The 16677-nt window shown below is 40.0% G+C and overlaps 1 protein-coding gene across 1 annotated transcript in view; it reads right to left on the bottom strand.

Annotated features, from left to right (window-relative positions):
- Nucleotides 1–16677, bottom strand: part of stxbp2 (syntaxin binding protein 2) — a 49088-nt gene that overhangs the window by 11284 nt on the left and 21127 nt on the right. The window contains exons 5-12 of the mRNA XM_052041961.1: nucleotides 16347–16425; nucleotides 14044–14147; nucleotides 13448–13596; nucleotides 12208–12292; nucleotides 6524–6654; nucleotides 5560–5667; nucleotides 3252–3309; nucleotides 402–467 (exon numbers count right to left, since the gene is read on the bottom strand). Coding sequence (XP_051897921.1) covers nucleotides 402–467; nucleotides 3252–3309; nucleotides 5560–5667; nucleotides 6524–6654; nucleotides 12208–12292; nucleotides 13448–13596; nucleotides 14044–14147; nucleotides 16347–16425 — 780 coding nt within the window. The remainder of the gene's footprint in view (nucleotides 1–401; nucleotides 468–3251; nucleotides 3310–5559; nucleotides 5668–6523; nucleotides 6655–12207; nucleotides 12293–13447; nucleotides 13597–14043; nucleotides 14148–16346; nucleotides 16426–16677) is intronic.

Here is a 16677-nt window from a genome sequence, read left to right as displayed (position 1 = left end):
CTGTAAATCTTCATTTGAGATTCTTCCGATAGTGGAAACATCTCAACATCTACTCTATCATGTCCCCCAAGGATCTTGCATGTTTCAATAACCCTGATCACCAAAGATTATAGATCCAAATTTCCAAAGCTGCTGGTGATAAGACAACCATCTCATGCCAGAAATTAGCCTAGTGAATCTCCTTTGGATTGCCTCCAATGCTAGCATATCCTTCCTTAAATAAGAACAAAACTGTGCACAGTACTCCAGATGTGGTCTGACCAATACCCTGCAATTCTAAAAAAAAGTTATTTTTCCATTCAGTATTTAGCTGTGGTGACAGATTGCTAGAGTTTACATTACAAATACATTTGCTCATTTATTCCTTGCATCCTACGACAGATGGAAAACTTACTACTTACTTTGCTGAGTTCCTTTTGATATTGCGGCATTTTCTTCAGCATTTGAGAAAGGTCCCGCAGATTTGCCTGAAAGAAAGAGAGTTTTTGTCATCAGTTTCACTCCAACATCCACCCTTGCTCTTCTCAATATTGAGGACCATGTAGCCTTCCCTCACACACGAGCTTTAAGAGCAAGTGTTCGATTATTGGTCAGTTCTTTGGGTACATGGACTTTTAGCCAAATTGGATTCTTCTCATTAATCCAGAAGGCCAGGGGGAATTTGACTAGATGGGTGGTTCGTTTAGTTGAGTTCTTGCCTGGCCCTTCCCCTTGACTTTCATAGAGACTCAAAACACTCATTATCTTGTTGGACAGTTATATTCATACTTCTGAGGTGGTCTTGGGAAATCACTAACCGTGTTACTGCACAAATTAGCGTGGTTGATTGAGGAATCTGTTGTTAGGCATCTGGATGACGAGGCCTACCTATCGAAGTTGTTTGAGAATAGAGTCTCAATGCTGGTCTGGGAGGGAACAAAGGCACTGAATCACCCTTCATCCCAATGGATTTGGAGAACTCTGCAGAGGATGAGTTGGTGGTACTTACTAGTGCACTTAAATATTACTATACTCGAATTCACGTCTCAAATGGATACAGGAGAGCAGTGGAGAATGAGCTCAGTTCTGGATTTGAGGTCTTTGTCTTTGATGTTTTTGCCCCCCACCTCCCCCCCCCCCCCAATCAGTATCCAAAGAGGTATTCTTGTTATTGAGAGGGACAGCCACAGGGCTACCCTGCACTGACTACCTATTCCCATTCCCTCTCCTGCACCCAGCAACCTGCATCTTGCAACCTAGTTGCGACTGCCTCCCTACAAGTCGTCTCTATCAACCCCTCAGCCCCCCGATTGATCCCGGGTTCACCCAGCTCCCTAACGCTGTCCGCAAGGAGTTGCTGCCAGATGCACTTCTTGTGGATGTAGTCATCAGGGACACTGGAGGTCTCCCTGACTTCCCACATCCTGCAAGAGGAGCACACCACTGCTCTGACTGCCATTTTCCACTGCTCTAACTGTGCAATAAGAAAGAAAGAGACCTTACCAGAACCTCACCTTAGCCTCTGCTCACTCTGCTTCTTCACAATGAAGCCTCTTGAACCAAAGCCTCAGCTCCCCACTAACACTGGCTGCTCCAAAATAGCTGCTCCGCTTGATGCTACCTTCTTTTTACTGGCCCGGCACCATACTCTACAGTGTCCTTATTCAGTGGTCCAACAGCTTGGTATAATAATCATTTACTCTTCAAGGTCAGTACAAATGGACACTAATGCTCAAGTTTCTCAACTTCAAGCTACTGCAATTACTTCCATAACTATCCCATACTAAAACAAAAGCCAACCCTATTTTTACCTTGCAATACTGACAATTACACAGACCGATGTCCAAAACACTGTGGGCCTAACAACAAAATCAATAATCAAAATGTGAAAAGTACAATTTTAATTCTAATTAGAATTTGTCATAACAAATTATTAGATTAGTATGCATATGCATGAAGTTATATTGGACTCATCTGAATTTAGTATTCGTTTATAATCAAAATGTCCACATCCAATGAAGAGACAATAACACTGTGAGAAGGTCTCAGGTCTCCAAAGGGAAACCCCAGTGACCACTGGATTTTAAAATAAAAATGAATCTTTCATTGAAACTTTGGATAGGGATGTGACACAATGATGATTGGGATTTAAATTTAATATTAGCATGCTTTATGTCCCAACATTGGTTTGTAGTGCATTCTTAATTTTCCGTGTAATACAAATCCTGTTCATCTGCACAGGATGCCAAAATTCTGAATCTCCAAATCACTCTAATACCAAGGATTACTATCACAAGCACACATTATCAATAGGGTATAATTTTTCAGTCTCATGACAAGGTATAAAAGCAGCACTATTTGTTGTTCAGTTATTTTACCCTGATTTGGGGGTAAAAAAATTCTGATGTCAAACAAAATGGATATGCAACACAGGTCTGTGGTACTGTTTTTACCTCAAACAAGTCTCCACCCATTCCATTTATCACTTCTCAATCTTTCAGCAGATATTTCTATTCCCTTTGATTACATGGCCATCGTGTACAGATGTAAGTGTCTTTACTCTGGGTGACTCTCTTGTTGGTGGTCCCACCTTTGAAAGTTATCCCAAAAATATTACTGCCTTAATTCGTACTCTCTCCCAACAAGATGAATTTGAGGGATTTTTGAGTGAGTGAGTGATACCAAAGAACCGTAGAACAATACAGCACAATACAGGCCCTTCAGCCCACCATGTTGTGCTGACCTTCAAACCACTCTTAAGACTTATCTAACCCCTTCCTCCCACATATCCCTCTATCTTAAATCTCTTGAACGATCTCTTGAACTTGTCCAATGTGTCAGCCTCCACCACCACCTCAGGCAGTGCATTCCATGCACCAACCACTCTCTGGGTGAAAAACCTCCCTCTGACATCTCCCTTGAACTTCCCACCCCTTACCTTAAAGCCATGCCCTCTTTTGTATTGAGCATTGGTGCCCTGGGAAAGAGGCGCTGACTGTCCACTCTATCTATTCCTCTTAATATTTTGTATACCTCAATCATGTCTCCCCTCAACCTCCTTCTCTCCAATGAGTAAAGCCCGAGCTCCTTTAGTCTCCCCTCATAATCCATACTCTAATGCAGGCAGCATCCTGGTAAATCTCCTCTGCACCCTTTCCAATGCCTCCACATCCTTCCTATAATGAGGCAACCAGAACTGAACTGGAGTGATGTTAAGGTTTGCACCAAAAAGATATACATTTGCTGTGAACATTCAAGAAACCACTGCTCACCTTATCAGTTGTCATCCTTTTGCTTTCACAGAATGTCTTCAATAACTCTGTCACTTGCCTGTATGTGAAGAAGGAAAGAAATCACAAGGCAGTGTAAGTGTGTATGTAGAGCCTTAGAGAGAAATAAGCAATCAATACATTAGAGCACTTGTACTAGTAATTCAGCCCCACAGGATTCAGACACAAATCACAAGATCTTTGCAGAAGTACACTTACGTCTCAGAGTTGCAACAGTTTAGTCCACAGAGCATCTAGGCAGTGGAGACATCATTATTGCTTTAAAAGTACTCTGTGGGTGTGACTTAAGTAGTCTTTCAACCAAACAGTTATCACACCATTCACACAATGTAATTGGATTACTTTTTATCCTCCAAATCCAGTCATTTGTGCACTCCATTCATGTCTTCACCTCAGCAGCAGTGGCAAAGCCTATGCTCTGAGCCTACTGTGCCTCTGTCTACTTCAGACCCTGCCTTCAAAAGCCTAGCTATTAGTCAATTCCCCCCAGAACATCTTGGCTTTTTTAACGCTAGAGCACTTTGGGGGTGTCCCTACGTCACTGGGATGTTAAAGCACCTTCACTAATGAATTTGTAATTTCATGGTGCCACCAACATGCCAACCAGTGATGTCATGCTGATGGCACCAACATCATTGATGCTGCCATCAAGCAGGAGGTACAGGAGCCTGAAGACCCACACCTCACAGTTCAACAACAGCTTCTTCCTCATTGCCATTAGGTTCTTGAAAAACCCTAAAACTACCTCGGAGTATTTTTGTTTCTCTCCCTCAATCATGCACTGGTGTCATGTTTATTTTACACACATGCAAGATGTACAATATGTTAATTCAAGTTTGTGAACTTCTGTTTGTCCTCATCTTGTAACGTACTGTGCTGCTGCTGCAAAAAGCTAATTTTCATGGCAATTATTCACTGTGTATTTGTGCCCATGACAACAATAAACTTGAACTTGATCATAATATGACGAAATTTTACGAAAAGATTGAAGGTGATTTCGTTCAATTTGAAACCAGGGTCTTGTATAGGAATAAAGCAAACTATCCAGACACAAGCATTAGTTGGCTGTGGTGGTCTGGGAAACTACATTAAAGAGGTATGACAATAAAATATCAATGGCTGGCTTTTAAAGAATTAATACATAATTTAGCCCTTTGAAAAGAAAAACAAAATACTTAGAGGAAATGAGACTATCAAGAAAATTTAAAGATTGTTTAGACCACAGGAAAAGGCGTATAATGCTGCCAAAAAAAAATAATAATACTAAAGTCTGGGAAATTTTCTGAAGTCAGCAAAGGAGTACCAAGGGATTAAGGGAGTAGGCTAGCAAGAAACAAAAACAAATTGTAAGAGCTTCTATAGGCATAAAAGGAACTGATTAGTAAATTACTCTGGATCCTTTACAGACCGAGGAAGGAAAAATTGTGTTCTGATGGAGGGTTTTAAACCTAAAACATCAACTCTGTTTCTCTTTCTACAGTGCTGCCTGACCTGCTGAGTGTTTCCAGATTGTGTGTTTTATTTCAGATTTCCAGCATCTGCAGTTTTTCTCTTTTTTCAGAAGAAATTAGATTGGGGAATTACTGATTTGTAATTTTATAATTCCTTTATCATTGTGCATGGAGTAAGCAACTCAAAATGGATGAGCACAGGAAGATAGGAAGCAAAGATATTGTTTTACAGTATGTATACAGTGATTATTTTTATTCTAGAAGTGAGCTAATTACACAGGTGTGATTATTTTGCTAGCTTCCTGAATATGTAACCAACAGCAAAGGACATGGAACTTGTGTGGAAATTCTGACAGATATTAGGAATACACGGGAAATAGCAAATATACTAACCGAGGCAGAATACACAACATTTTCCCAAACCAGTTATCAAATTATTCACTTTCACACCACAGGCATCCATTATTTCACAAGAAATGAAGAACTTTTGAAGTTTAGCTGCAATTCAAATGCTGGCAACACTGTATCCAATTTGCGCATAGCAAGCTCCCAGGTACACCAACATAATAATGACCAAATGATATAGTTCACATTAGCCAGGGCACCAGGGACAATTCCTCTGTTTCTCTTAAAATAACCGAGATCCCTTACATATACTTGAGACAGCAGATGGATCCTGGGTTTAACATCTCACCTACAAAGGTGACACCTCTAAGTGCTGCTCCAGATTTTATGCTGGAGCATCAAAGAGTGAGGCTTCAACACAACAGTATGTTGACTCACTATGAGGGACCCATTCAGTCACAGATTTGGCAAGTTGTTAAACAACCAGCACGTACTTGGAGACATCAGCAATGTGCATGTGACGCAGCTTCAGCCAGAGGTCATCGTCCTCATCCAGAAGAGTTTCTTTAACACGTGACTCTGCGACACCTGCAGTTTCATATCTGACGAGCAAAGCAGCAAAGTTTTCAAACATGTACCCAAAAAAATTGAAAGACCTTAAGTTGTATCCTGTTGAAACTTCACTTCATTCTACATTACTACCAAACAAAATAGAGTTTCAACAGCTTCCATTCTCTCCTAATGAATTAAGGTACTGAGAGATGGAATATTAAAAACAAAAGGTAGAAGAAAAACTCAGTTAGAATGGAACCCTGGAGAGCTAAAGATCGCAAAGGAAACACAATGAAAAAAACATTTTAAACTATTCAAGTTGGCATTTACTGTAAACTGTTATCCTCAGTTTTAAAAGGCATTCTTTTACAATCTTCAATGTAATGAGGATGTTGCCAGGACTCGAGGGACTGAGTTATAGAGAGACGTTGAGCAGGCTAGGACTTTATTCATTGAAGCATAGGAGAATGATGGGTGATCTTATAGAGGTGTATAAAATAATGAGGGGCATAGACAGGGTAAATGCACAGTCTTTTTCCAAGGACTGGGGAATCAAGAACTGGAGGACATAGGTTTAAGCTGAGAGGAGAGAGATTTAATAGGAACCTGAGGGGTAACTTTTTCCACCCAGAGGGTGGCTCATATATGGAACAAGCTGCCAAAGGAAGTAGTTGAGGCAGATACATTAACAAGATTAAAACACTTGGACAGGTACATGGATAGGAAAGGTTCAGAGGGATACGGATCAAATGGGACCAACTTAAATGGGCATCTTGGTTGGCATAGATCGGTTGGACTGAAGGGCCTGCTTCTGTGCTGTATGACTCTGATATATTATGAGAGTTATAGAAAATTCCTATACAATCTCTCTAAAAAAACAAAAAGGTGGTTAAAAAGGTAACTTACGAATATATATCTTGATCAATCGACAGTAGATCATAGGCCATTGCCTGGAGGGTAAGCTCATGCAGTATTGGTGACACACAGTCATAACCCCGGTCGAGTATCAACAGTTGCGAACGCGACTTTTCAGGACCCTGGTCAAAAGGTTGCAGTTTGAGCAAACAACATGGTACATACAGGACCAAGATTTATCTTCAATTATAGACAACAACATCAAGCCAAAATATATTTCATAAACCTCAGTGACTGTCTTTAATGTTACCAAAGGCAACACTAGGCTGGGAGTTATTGAATGCACAGTGAAGTAATACAAGAGGTAAACCAGCTTAATCACCATAAATTCCCTCTCCCCCCACCCCAATTCCACAAACTTGTAACTTGCTTAATATCCAAACTACAGACGATACAGTTCCAGAAACTGACCAAGTTCAGAGCAGTTTGATGAAAAATAAAACACAGCTGCTGATGGTGGAAATTTGAACTAAAATAGAAAATGCTGGAACAACATGCAGGTCAGACAGCATCTGTAGAAAGAGAAATACAATTAACGTTTCAGTGTCAAGACTCTTCGTCTCCCTGTTTTGATGAAGTGTCTCTGATCTGAAATACTAACTCTTTCCTCATATGCTGCCTGACCTGCTGAGGGTTTCCAGCCTTTACCATTTTTATTTCAGACCAGACAAGTTTATATATGAAGGTTTCTGAGGCAGCTTGAGTTGGCACCATTTGCTGGGTCTGTCATTCCAGTCTGATATCTCAGCAGCAGCATCTCAGAGGAAAATGACAATTCCTCTGAACTAAGACACTATTTCAAATGGGTCCAAGTAGACAAGAATTGCTTTGAAGTTTGGAATGCTGTTAGGTGACAAAGTAAAAGCAGGTAGAGTCTTTTCCTTTCTGTCACCTTCCAAAGAAATCTTTACAGACTATAAGTGGATACAACTACTGAGCAAAATGAAACTGAGACCTCTGCAATGCCCAGGTCTAGATTTTTGTTGAGACATTATTGCTGTAGGAGGGTGGTTTGTGGCAAGTTATGACTATGCTTAAGAGTTGGAGAAATGACCAAGTTTTTCAATACTCAAAACCTGCAGGTGGAGGGTGCTGTTGCACAGTGAGCATAGAGGGAAAACTTCAATCACCATTCAGCAATTTACTCAAAATTGCCTTTACTAATGCAGAGAAAATAGCTGATTCAGTCTGCACTCCTACAGGTTATTAACGGTGTTCTCTAGCCTACTAACATCTAACCATATTCTCATAGGGTTTGGAAAAATAAACACTGACATATTCACCATACTTTCCAAAAGGAATAGGATGCGACTTTCAGCCTTTGATAACATGGTAGTAACCAGACAGCAGTAAATGAAAATGATTGAGAAATATTTCTTTTATAAAATGGCTCTACCAGATTGCAAATCCATGTTTATTTTTTAATATCAAAGTCTGTGACAGGAGGTAATAACAGACTATACAAAATACATAAACTGTATACTGTACTTAGTAGATCTACAGAGAAATAAATATGACAGTTGAGTTAGAAAACAATATGTTGTAACAGAAATAGATGGAATCTACGTGATGTGCCCTCTTGTATTATTATAGTTTTCTACAGATACAAAACATTTCCCTAGGCAAGATCTGAAGAGGAGGACCTGAACTCTATGTCCTCCACTTGCATAGTATTTCCTGGAGCCTACTCTAATTAATAGTATTGTTAGTAGAGTAATAACCATGTACTGCAGATATCACACACACAAAATTGAAGGTTTGCATTAGCCATTTCCAAAAATTTGAACTGATTCTTCAGTTTCAAATTGCAATTCAAATCCCCCTCCCTCAGTGGATGGCTGGACTCGATCAAATCTGGGGAGGGGTACCGGGACTGGGTAGGAATCTTTAATTATTTTATGACATTTACTTTTTCCTTCCCCCGTCTATTCTTCCAGGTCATTCTGTTTTAAAAATATCCTTCATAACCAGAACTTGGAGTTAACTCTCTCCAAATCAGGTATTGTCCCTATCCTCGTCACTCTTTGCCAACGTCACAAATGGGAACTAATGTGACTATGACAATGATAGATTATCCTTCCTCGCTCTTCCTGCCTAGCCCCAACCTCTGACATGGTTACTCATACCATCTGCCCATTGCCAACTGGGTGGCACTGCATCTGCCTAGTTCCATTCTCATCTACCTTGTCACAGCCAGGGAATAACCTGAAATGGCTTCCCTTCCCATTCTGCAACATTACCTCAGCAAACAACTGAGGATCCAAGTCCGGTCCTCCCACTTTCCATCCAGAAGCCACCCTTCACGGACAGCACCAAAAAGAAATAGGAGCAGGAGTTGTCCACTTCATCCCACAAGCCTGCCCCGCCATTCAAAATGATCATGGTTGACCTGGCCCAAGTCTCATTCCTTTTCTGTGCCAGTTCTCCATTGCTCTCTATTCCCTGATCTTTCAGAAAGATATCTACTACCTCTTTAAATACCCCCAATGATCTAGCTCCACAGTCATATGGCATAGAGAATACATTCCATTTCTTGACCTCCTTTAAGCATTCCTGAAATGGATCCAATGTTTCCATTATCTGGCACACACAAAAAGTTCCCCTAGTGCCCCGAAGAACATTTATTTCTAATCTTATACCACTGCATGTCAGCAAGTCACTTATCAGATTATGGCTTGTGGGACCAAACTTCCCGCAAAGCATTTCTGAAAATAATAGAAAATAATTCTTGAAGCTCTTTGCGATATCCCGAGGAAGTGATGGACACTAAATGCAAGTTATTTCTTATAATTCAAATCCTATATCTATATTACATGTTCTGTATTGGAACCCAATGCACCCTTGCAGGACTATCAACATTATCACACCTCCCTTTCATTAGCCATCTTTGAGTATTTATCCAAGTCATAAAAATCTTCCAAATTGGTTAGAAAAAAAACAAAATAGTGGTTTGAATGAAAATTAAGTAGCACAACATATTTAGGTAACTGCAACCATCCAATCTTCAAATTGCAAATTCTTGTGGAATGTAGTTTCCAAGACACAAACTCCCCTTCCCTTCAGCTTTTAGTTTGGCATCATTCTACAGAATGGGTTTTGCATGCGAAGTCCATGATGCTTTCATTTATAATAGCAAAGCATGCAGAAACTATCAAGAATTGGCTTTGTATCTTCTGCAAAAAGACACACAGTAAACAGACAAATGCACAGTTATTTACCCTTAGCTGAAATGTAGTAATTGTTCGCATCCGGGAAGAAAAAACATCGGAAACTGGAATGGACAAGGAAGGATGGGCCAGAGGAATGAGAAAGAACAGAGTTTAAAAGAATAAGAAAGAAACACAATGCTGATACACAAGCTGTGCCCCTACCCCATTAGGTTCACTCCATACAGACTTTCCAGAGAGCTCATCATTATTTCCATCCCAATGATACATCAACTTCTAGGCAGCATTTAAATTCAAATCCATTTAAGAAAAAGGCACGACAGGTAGCCTGCAGCACGACTGGTGTTTAGCTGTGAACCTGGCGTACTATTGTTTAATACTCTTTGAACAAATCTGGGCAATTGAAGGTGATCCGTCATTATAGCCAACTGCCCCTTTTGGGTTCCAGGTTAATGCCTTTGCTTTATTTTATACATTTTCTCACTGTATCAAAGCTTTAATGAACACAGAGTGCACATAAAAAAAAATGGAATACTTGTTCTCAAAGATTGGAATTATTTTCAAATCAGCATGATTGATTATCTATTAAACAAATGATTGCCACTTTAAGATACTGGGGACTTTTCCATTCTGAGGCAAAATAAAATTTCTGAAAGCAGTAATTAAAGCCCAGAGGAGGCAGTTGTGCACAAAAAAAAACCTGAGAGTAGAAAATAACTGGTTAGACTATGTATCCCAGGTGATAGTCTGGGAAAGTGGCCATTTGTTATTTGAATGCCTAGACAGGCAAATACTGAGAAACTCCTTAATCACAGGGAACATTACATCTGACCTAATCTTGTAGGTAAACATTATGTTTCAAAACACATTTTTAATTGTTCACATCCTGAAAATGAAGATCAGTGGAATGGGTGGCAATTATTACCCAACTTGTCACTGCCCAACATAACGTCTTGCTAGGGCATTTTTTATAGGCTATCTTTGTTAGTCACATGTACATCAAAACAGATAGTGAAATACATCTTTTTGCGTAGTGTTCTGGGGGCAGCCCGCAAGTGTCACCACGCTTCCGGCGCCAACATAGCATGCCCACAACTTCCTAACCCGTACGTCTTTGGAATGTGGAAGGAAACCGGAGCACCCGGAGGAAACCCACGCAGACACGGGGAGAACGTACAAACTCCTTACAGACAGTGGCCGGATTTGAACCCGGGTCGCTGGCGCTATAAAGCGTTATGCTAACTGCTACACTACCGTGCCTGTACAGGAGGACATCTTAAGGGTTTTCCATGGCGCTATGGATATGGAGTCACATACAAAATGGGGAAGTATGGCAGATTTCTTCCCCTGAAGGGCAGTAGCAAATCAGTGAGCTTTTAATGACAACCCACTGGTTTTGTGGACAGCATTAGGAAGATCTGATGGAGACAGAAGAGACCGCAGATGCTATAATCTGGAGCAACAAACAGTCTGCTGGAGGAACTCAGCAGTGTCTGTGGGAGGAAAGGAATTGTTGTTGTTGTTGTTTTGGGTTGAAACCCAAGATCTGATGTTTTTTTCTGGCAATTTCGGATTATTAACCGATCTGGGCAGATTTGAACTTGGGCCTCTGAATTTCAAATCTACTAACTTAACCACTGCACCACCTCCACACCCATAATTCTGGAAATTGTACATTAGCAAGCAGCCTACCCATGTACCTTCCCCTTGGTCTTTACTCACAGGGAAACGGACAGGGGCTGAGATGGCAGCAAAGGAGAATGAAACATGAGGAAGAAGACGACTGTTTTAAACTGGGCATTTTGAATACAGGGAATTGGGAGATGTACACTCCTGTCGTCCCCTCGCCCCCACCCACCCACTATGCCCACTTCCCTCACTCAGCTGCATAGCTTCTGAGAACTGCTTCACCAATACCAGTGATTCCATGTCAAATTCAAAAGGCATGGATACACTTGACAAATAAGTCAGCAAAACTTAATGCTGCTAATTTAGAAGTTGTAGCCAGGTCATTATGAAGCTCTCTGGTAATTGCAACCTCAGCTCACATTAAAAAAAACTGTTTGATTTAATTTTTAAAAAATTAAGTACCAGTAACTCTGACTCGGAGCAGCTGCTGAAACTGCAGATGTGACAACAGTATTGGTTTAGAAACAGAACTCAAAAGCTAATAAAAATTGCTACAACACCCCAAGTTAATAGCTTTAGGCTGCTGTTTCAGCACACTGCACAGCAATGTTATCTCAGCAGGCTCCTTTATGAAGGTTATCGAGAATTCCCTTTGAGAGGTGATTTTTTTTTACTTTGTACTTCATTTAATATCAGTAGAGGCACTGCAGTGCCACTGAAATGCTTCATCTAGTACACATTTTAAAATAGTGTAGAAAATACTTTACAATCAATATGCCTCTGCTTTTGAAGTGCTGTTGGCTTTCTAAAGAAGGCAGCAAGTACAAATTAAGATGACAGAATGGATGATCAGTTGAATAAATAAGTGATAGTCCTTACCTCCCCCATGCTGGGATTGTCAGCCTTGTATGCATTCAGTTTATCATGAATTAGATTTGCCAGAGCTGAATTGATTTCTGGGCCCCTAAAACAAATCAGAAAGAGAAAAAAAAAAATCACAACAAGCAATTTGCTTTCTCCTAGTTTTAAGAAATGAGTGGCTGTGGGCTGGAGGGGTGAAGAGGGAGTAACTTTTGTCCAAACCTTGTAGTTGGTTTAAAAAAAAAGAGGGGTTATTGAAAAGGCTAGAGTACATTTTGTTACACAATGCTTCAGCGGCAGAGATCAAAATTCTGATGCACTCCTCATGCAAACAAATATCATTGTTGAATCGTAGTGTTGGTTGGCCGTCAGCGAACATAGTCAAATGAAAGAATCTGAAATATAATGCTGTTTACAACCTTCAAAACAAGCATTCTTCCCCATTCAATACATCTGTACACACTTTCAACCATTTTCTTGTCAGAGTCACACAGCACCGAAACAGGCCCTTCAGCCCACCAAGGCCATGCTGACCATCAACCACCCATTTACAGTAACCCTACATTAATCCCACTTTGTTTTATTCTCTCCACGTTCCCATCATCTCCCCCCAGATCCTACCCACTCACTAGGGGCAATTTAGAGTGACAAATTAACCTACCAATTCACACATCTTTGGGATGTGGGAGGAAACCAGAACACCCAGGAGACACCTACGCAGACACAGGGAGAACGTGCAAATTCCATCAGTTAAAAATATTCCAAAATTATCAAGCATGTTCCTCGACTTTACAATGGAATGACAGTAAACTCTCAAGATAAAAAGTTACTGAATTGCTTTCGGAATATTCACTTTCCCAGAACTTCATAACAGTTTCATCTTTTTTCATTGATATGGTCTTCTTTGCATAATCAATTGACTTTTAAACCCGAGCTGTTGGTAATCTTATCACCCCTTCCTTATCTATTTTGTTGCCTGTCCTGCTCTTTGCAACCTTGGTGACAGGGACAAACGAGTATGGTAGGCGATTATGTCTCTCTAGCTTCTTCCTTATTCAATCATACTGTAGCATGATTGATCTGTACCACAAACCCATCTATCTACCTTGGTTGGTAACCAAATGAAATTTAATATCCACTCAGCTCTTTGGGGAAAGGGTATTTCAGAACTGCACAACCCTTTCTACAATAATGTCCTGTACTCTGGGCCATGGGAGAACACATACATCAAAAACAAGGCAACTTTTTAAATACATACTTCCTGTATCTCACAGCTGGGTATTCCTTCAGCGTTTCACATAATGTTGCTATCTGTTCAGCCATATCCTCCAGCAAGGCACTGTTGCTATTTGCTGTGTGAGAGTTGAAGAGGTGATAAAACGAATCCATTGAATCCAGTGAGAACACCTTTTGGAGATTACACACACAGAACATGGATTAGTCACTAGAAGTACTGCAAAGACATTATATTGCATTCAAATTATTAGTGAAGTGCAGTTTTATTCAAGAAAAATATGAAGTATGAAAGTATACTTTTGACAATACAACAAATTTTTAAATTAAAATTAAAGCAAAAAAAGTCCTGTAGAATATCCAGGTTACTTTTTTCTAGTTTATTTAATGCTGCACTTAAATATTACTTGATGCAAGTTAATCAGCATCACTTTTAAACTTTGTTGCAGAAAAAACTTTAAAGACAGCTCCTCAGAGTACAGTATCTTTTAATTTACCTCAAACTGAAAGGACATTAATGGTAAATGTGACTGCCATTCATTCTCACATACTGTACCATCAAAACTACTGTACAAGATTCAATTGACGCATAGTTCAAGCAGGCTTGCTGCAATTACTCACCTGGGATTCAAGAGGAAGAAAAGACGCATGTATTTCTTTGAGGGTTTTTATGACTTTTGTGCATCGTGATTTTCCAAGCTCTGTAAACAGGGACCCGGGGCAGGCTGCGATAAAGAATTGAGATTGAGACAAACTGAAATATTCTGATTAATGCTTATCCTAATATTTCAGGTAGATTACATCAGCTGATGCAAAGACATAACAGAATAAAAGGACAGTCGCAGAGTACACAAAAAAATGTGACCTCTACCAAACTAATAAAATTGAAAGCCCAGACAAACAAAAACTGCCTTTGGTACTATAAAAGGTTTGATTTTGCAGATGTTTTACAATAAAATTTGAATTTATTTATTTTTCATTCTTCACAATCCTACAAACCACTACTCTGGGCGATGCACAATTGCAGAATGAGTTTATACGGAAGCCAGAGAGTTGTGGACACAGTCCAGCGCGTCACGGAAACCAGCCTCCCCTCCTTGGACTCTGTCTTTACCTCTCGCTGCCTTGGTGAAGCAGCCAGCATAATCAAAGACCCCACCCACCCGGGTCATTCTCTCTTCTTCCATCAGATAGAAGATGCAGGAGCCTGAGGGCACATACCACCAGGCTCAAGGACAGCTTCTATCCCACTGTGATAAGACTATTGAACGGTTCCCTTACACGATGAGATGGACTCTGACCTCACAATCTACCTTGTTGTGACCTTGCACCTTATTGCACCTGCACTGCACTTTCTCTGTAGCTGTGACACTTTACTCTGTACCGTTATTGTTTCTACCTATACTACCTCAATGGACTCTGCACTAACTCAATGTAATGAATTGACCTGTACGATTGGTATGCAAGACAAGTTTTTCCACTGTACCTCGGTACATGTGACAATAATAAACCAATACCAGTATCAACTACACCTTCTTATCAGGAGTTAAAACATTCTTAATTTTTGCTTTTAGGAAAAATTTGGTAGGAAAAATAATACTTCAAAAACTACTTAGCATAATGGTGCCAAAACATGCCAGCACTCATCTTCAAGTACAGCACAACTCCAACCTACCTGCACTGCACTTTTTCTGTAACTGCAACACTACATTCTGCATCGTTTCCTTTGTACTACCGCAATATAGTTAGCATGGAATGATCTGTCTGGATGGCATGCATACAAAAGCTTTTCACTGTATCTCAGTACACGTGACAATAATAAACCAATTCCAATAATCTGGCATCCAATTGTTCGGACATCTTAATGGTTCAACATCTGGCTTGCTCATTAGTCCAGAATGAGAGACAGTGGCCCAGAGTGCTAGTGGGGTGTGCGGCCAGAACTGTGAGTCCAGAGTGTAATTAGGACCAGGACTGGGTTCCAGAGCACCAGTGGTCAGTAATGTGGGGACGTTTGTGCCAGAGCTGGAGTGAGTGTGGGCATATTTCCCATTCCCTTTAAACTCACGGGGCTCACTGGAAAATTTATTATACCACTGTGTAACATGTATAAAGGAAGTGACATAAAAGTGTTTGGGTATTAGAACAACATCAAAGAGTCCAGAAAATCTGCTAGCCCAGCACCAAAGTCCTGAGGGTACAGAATTATCAAAGTTTTACTGTATAACATTTCCAATAAGTGTAAATATTCAAGCAGTTGAAGTTAGTATATCTAGTTTTTGGCAAGGATGGTGAAGGTGGGGAAAAGGAAATCAATGACAAGCAATTTTCACAGATGTAGTTACAGATACAAGATGTCTAAATGAGGAACTTTGCACTTGCATTAAGTCCAGGAGTAAAGCAACTTGGGCCAGATAGGTTCTACATGAAAGGAAATGTCAAAGCAAGACTACATTCTGAATACTGAATACAAAGCATATCTTAATTAAGCATAGAAATAACAGAGACCTTCTGTTCAAAACTATTTTATCAGGTAGAAACACTTTAATTGGAGTCATTCACTCTAAATACATACACTTTTTCTTGCCATATACTTTTGTATTCTTTTCAAATACTTCATTTCCTTTATAAATGATATTAGGCCCTCCATCAAGTCATTTGTAATAACCATTCTAATTAACCAAAAGATAACAAGACATACAATTTCCAGGATCTGAAAAGCACATATTAGCGTGAGAAACATACGTTCTTCTTCCTCCAAAGAGAAGGAACTCAACCGTATTATATTTAAAAACCATTCGCACAGATAGCCCTGTGCTCTAGATTCAATATTACAAAGTGTTGAGACATTGCTGCACAAATATTTAAACTGGTATTGGCTCCTGCGAGCTTAAGAAACACAACTAAGAAACTTTAATACTTACTGTCAGTGAAGAACACATGGGCTGCTTTGTACATAAACGTTGGAGTGTCTTTGAAGTCATTAATCAAGGCTCGCACAGACTACAAGAAAAGAAATAGAACTCAGGGCAAAAAGACAGATGTGTACTTTGCACATACTGTATTGTGTATGGCCATGAGTTATTAGGGCACCTTAGTTTAGTGGTTATGGTACTAGCCTGGTATCACAAAGGTTGCAAATTCAAATCCTATAGGGTCCCATAAGATGTCCATCACACCGTCGTTAAAGTCCAACAAGTTTGCTCGGTTACAACAGTTGGGTATATGTCTTTCGTCAGGACAGCATTGAGACCC

This window comes from Pristis pectinata, chromosome 31 (assembly GCF_009764475.1).
Source record: "Pristis pectinata isolate sPriPec2 chromosome 31, sPriPec2.1.pri, whole genome shotgun sequence".
NCBI lineage: Eukaryota > Metazoa > Chordata > Chondrichthyes > Rhinopristiformes > Pristidae > Pristis > Pristis pectinata.
This window is presented reverse-complemented; position numbering and strand designations above follow the sequence as displayed.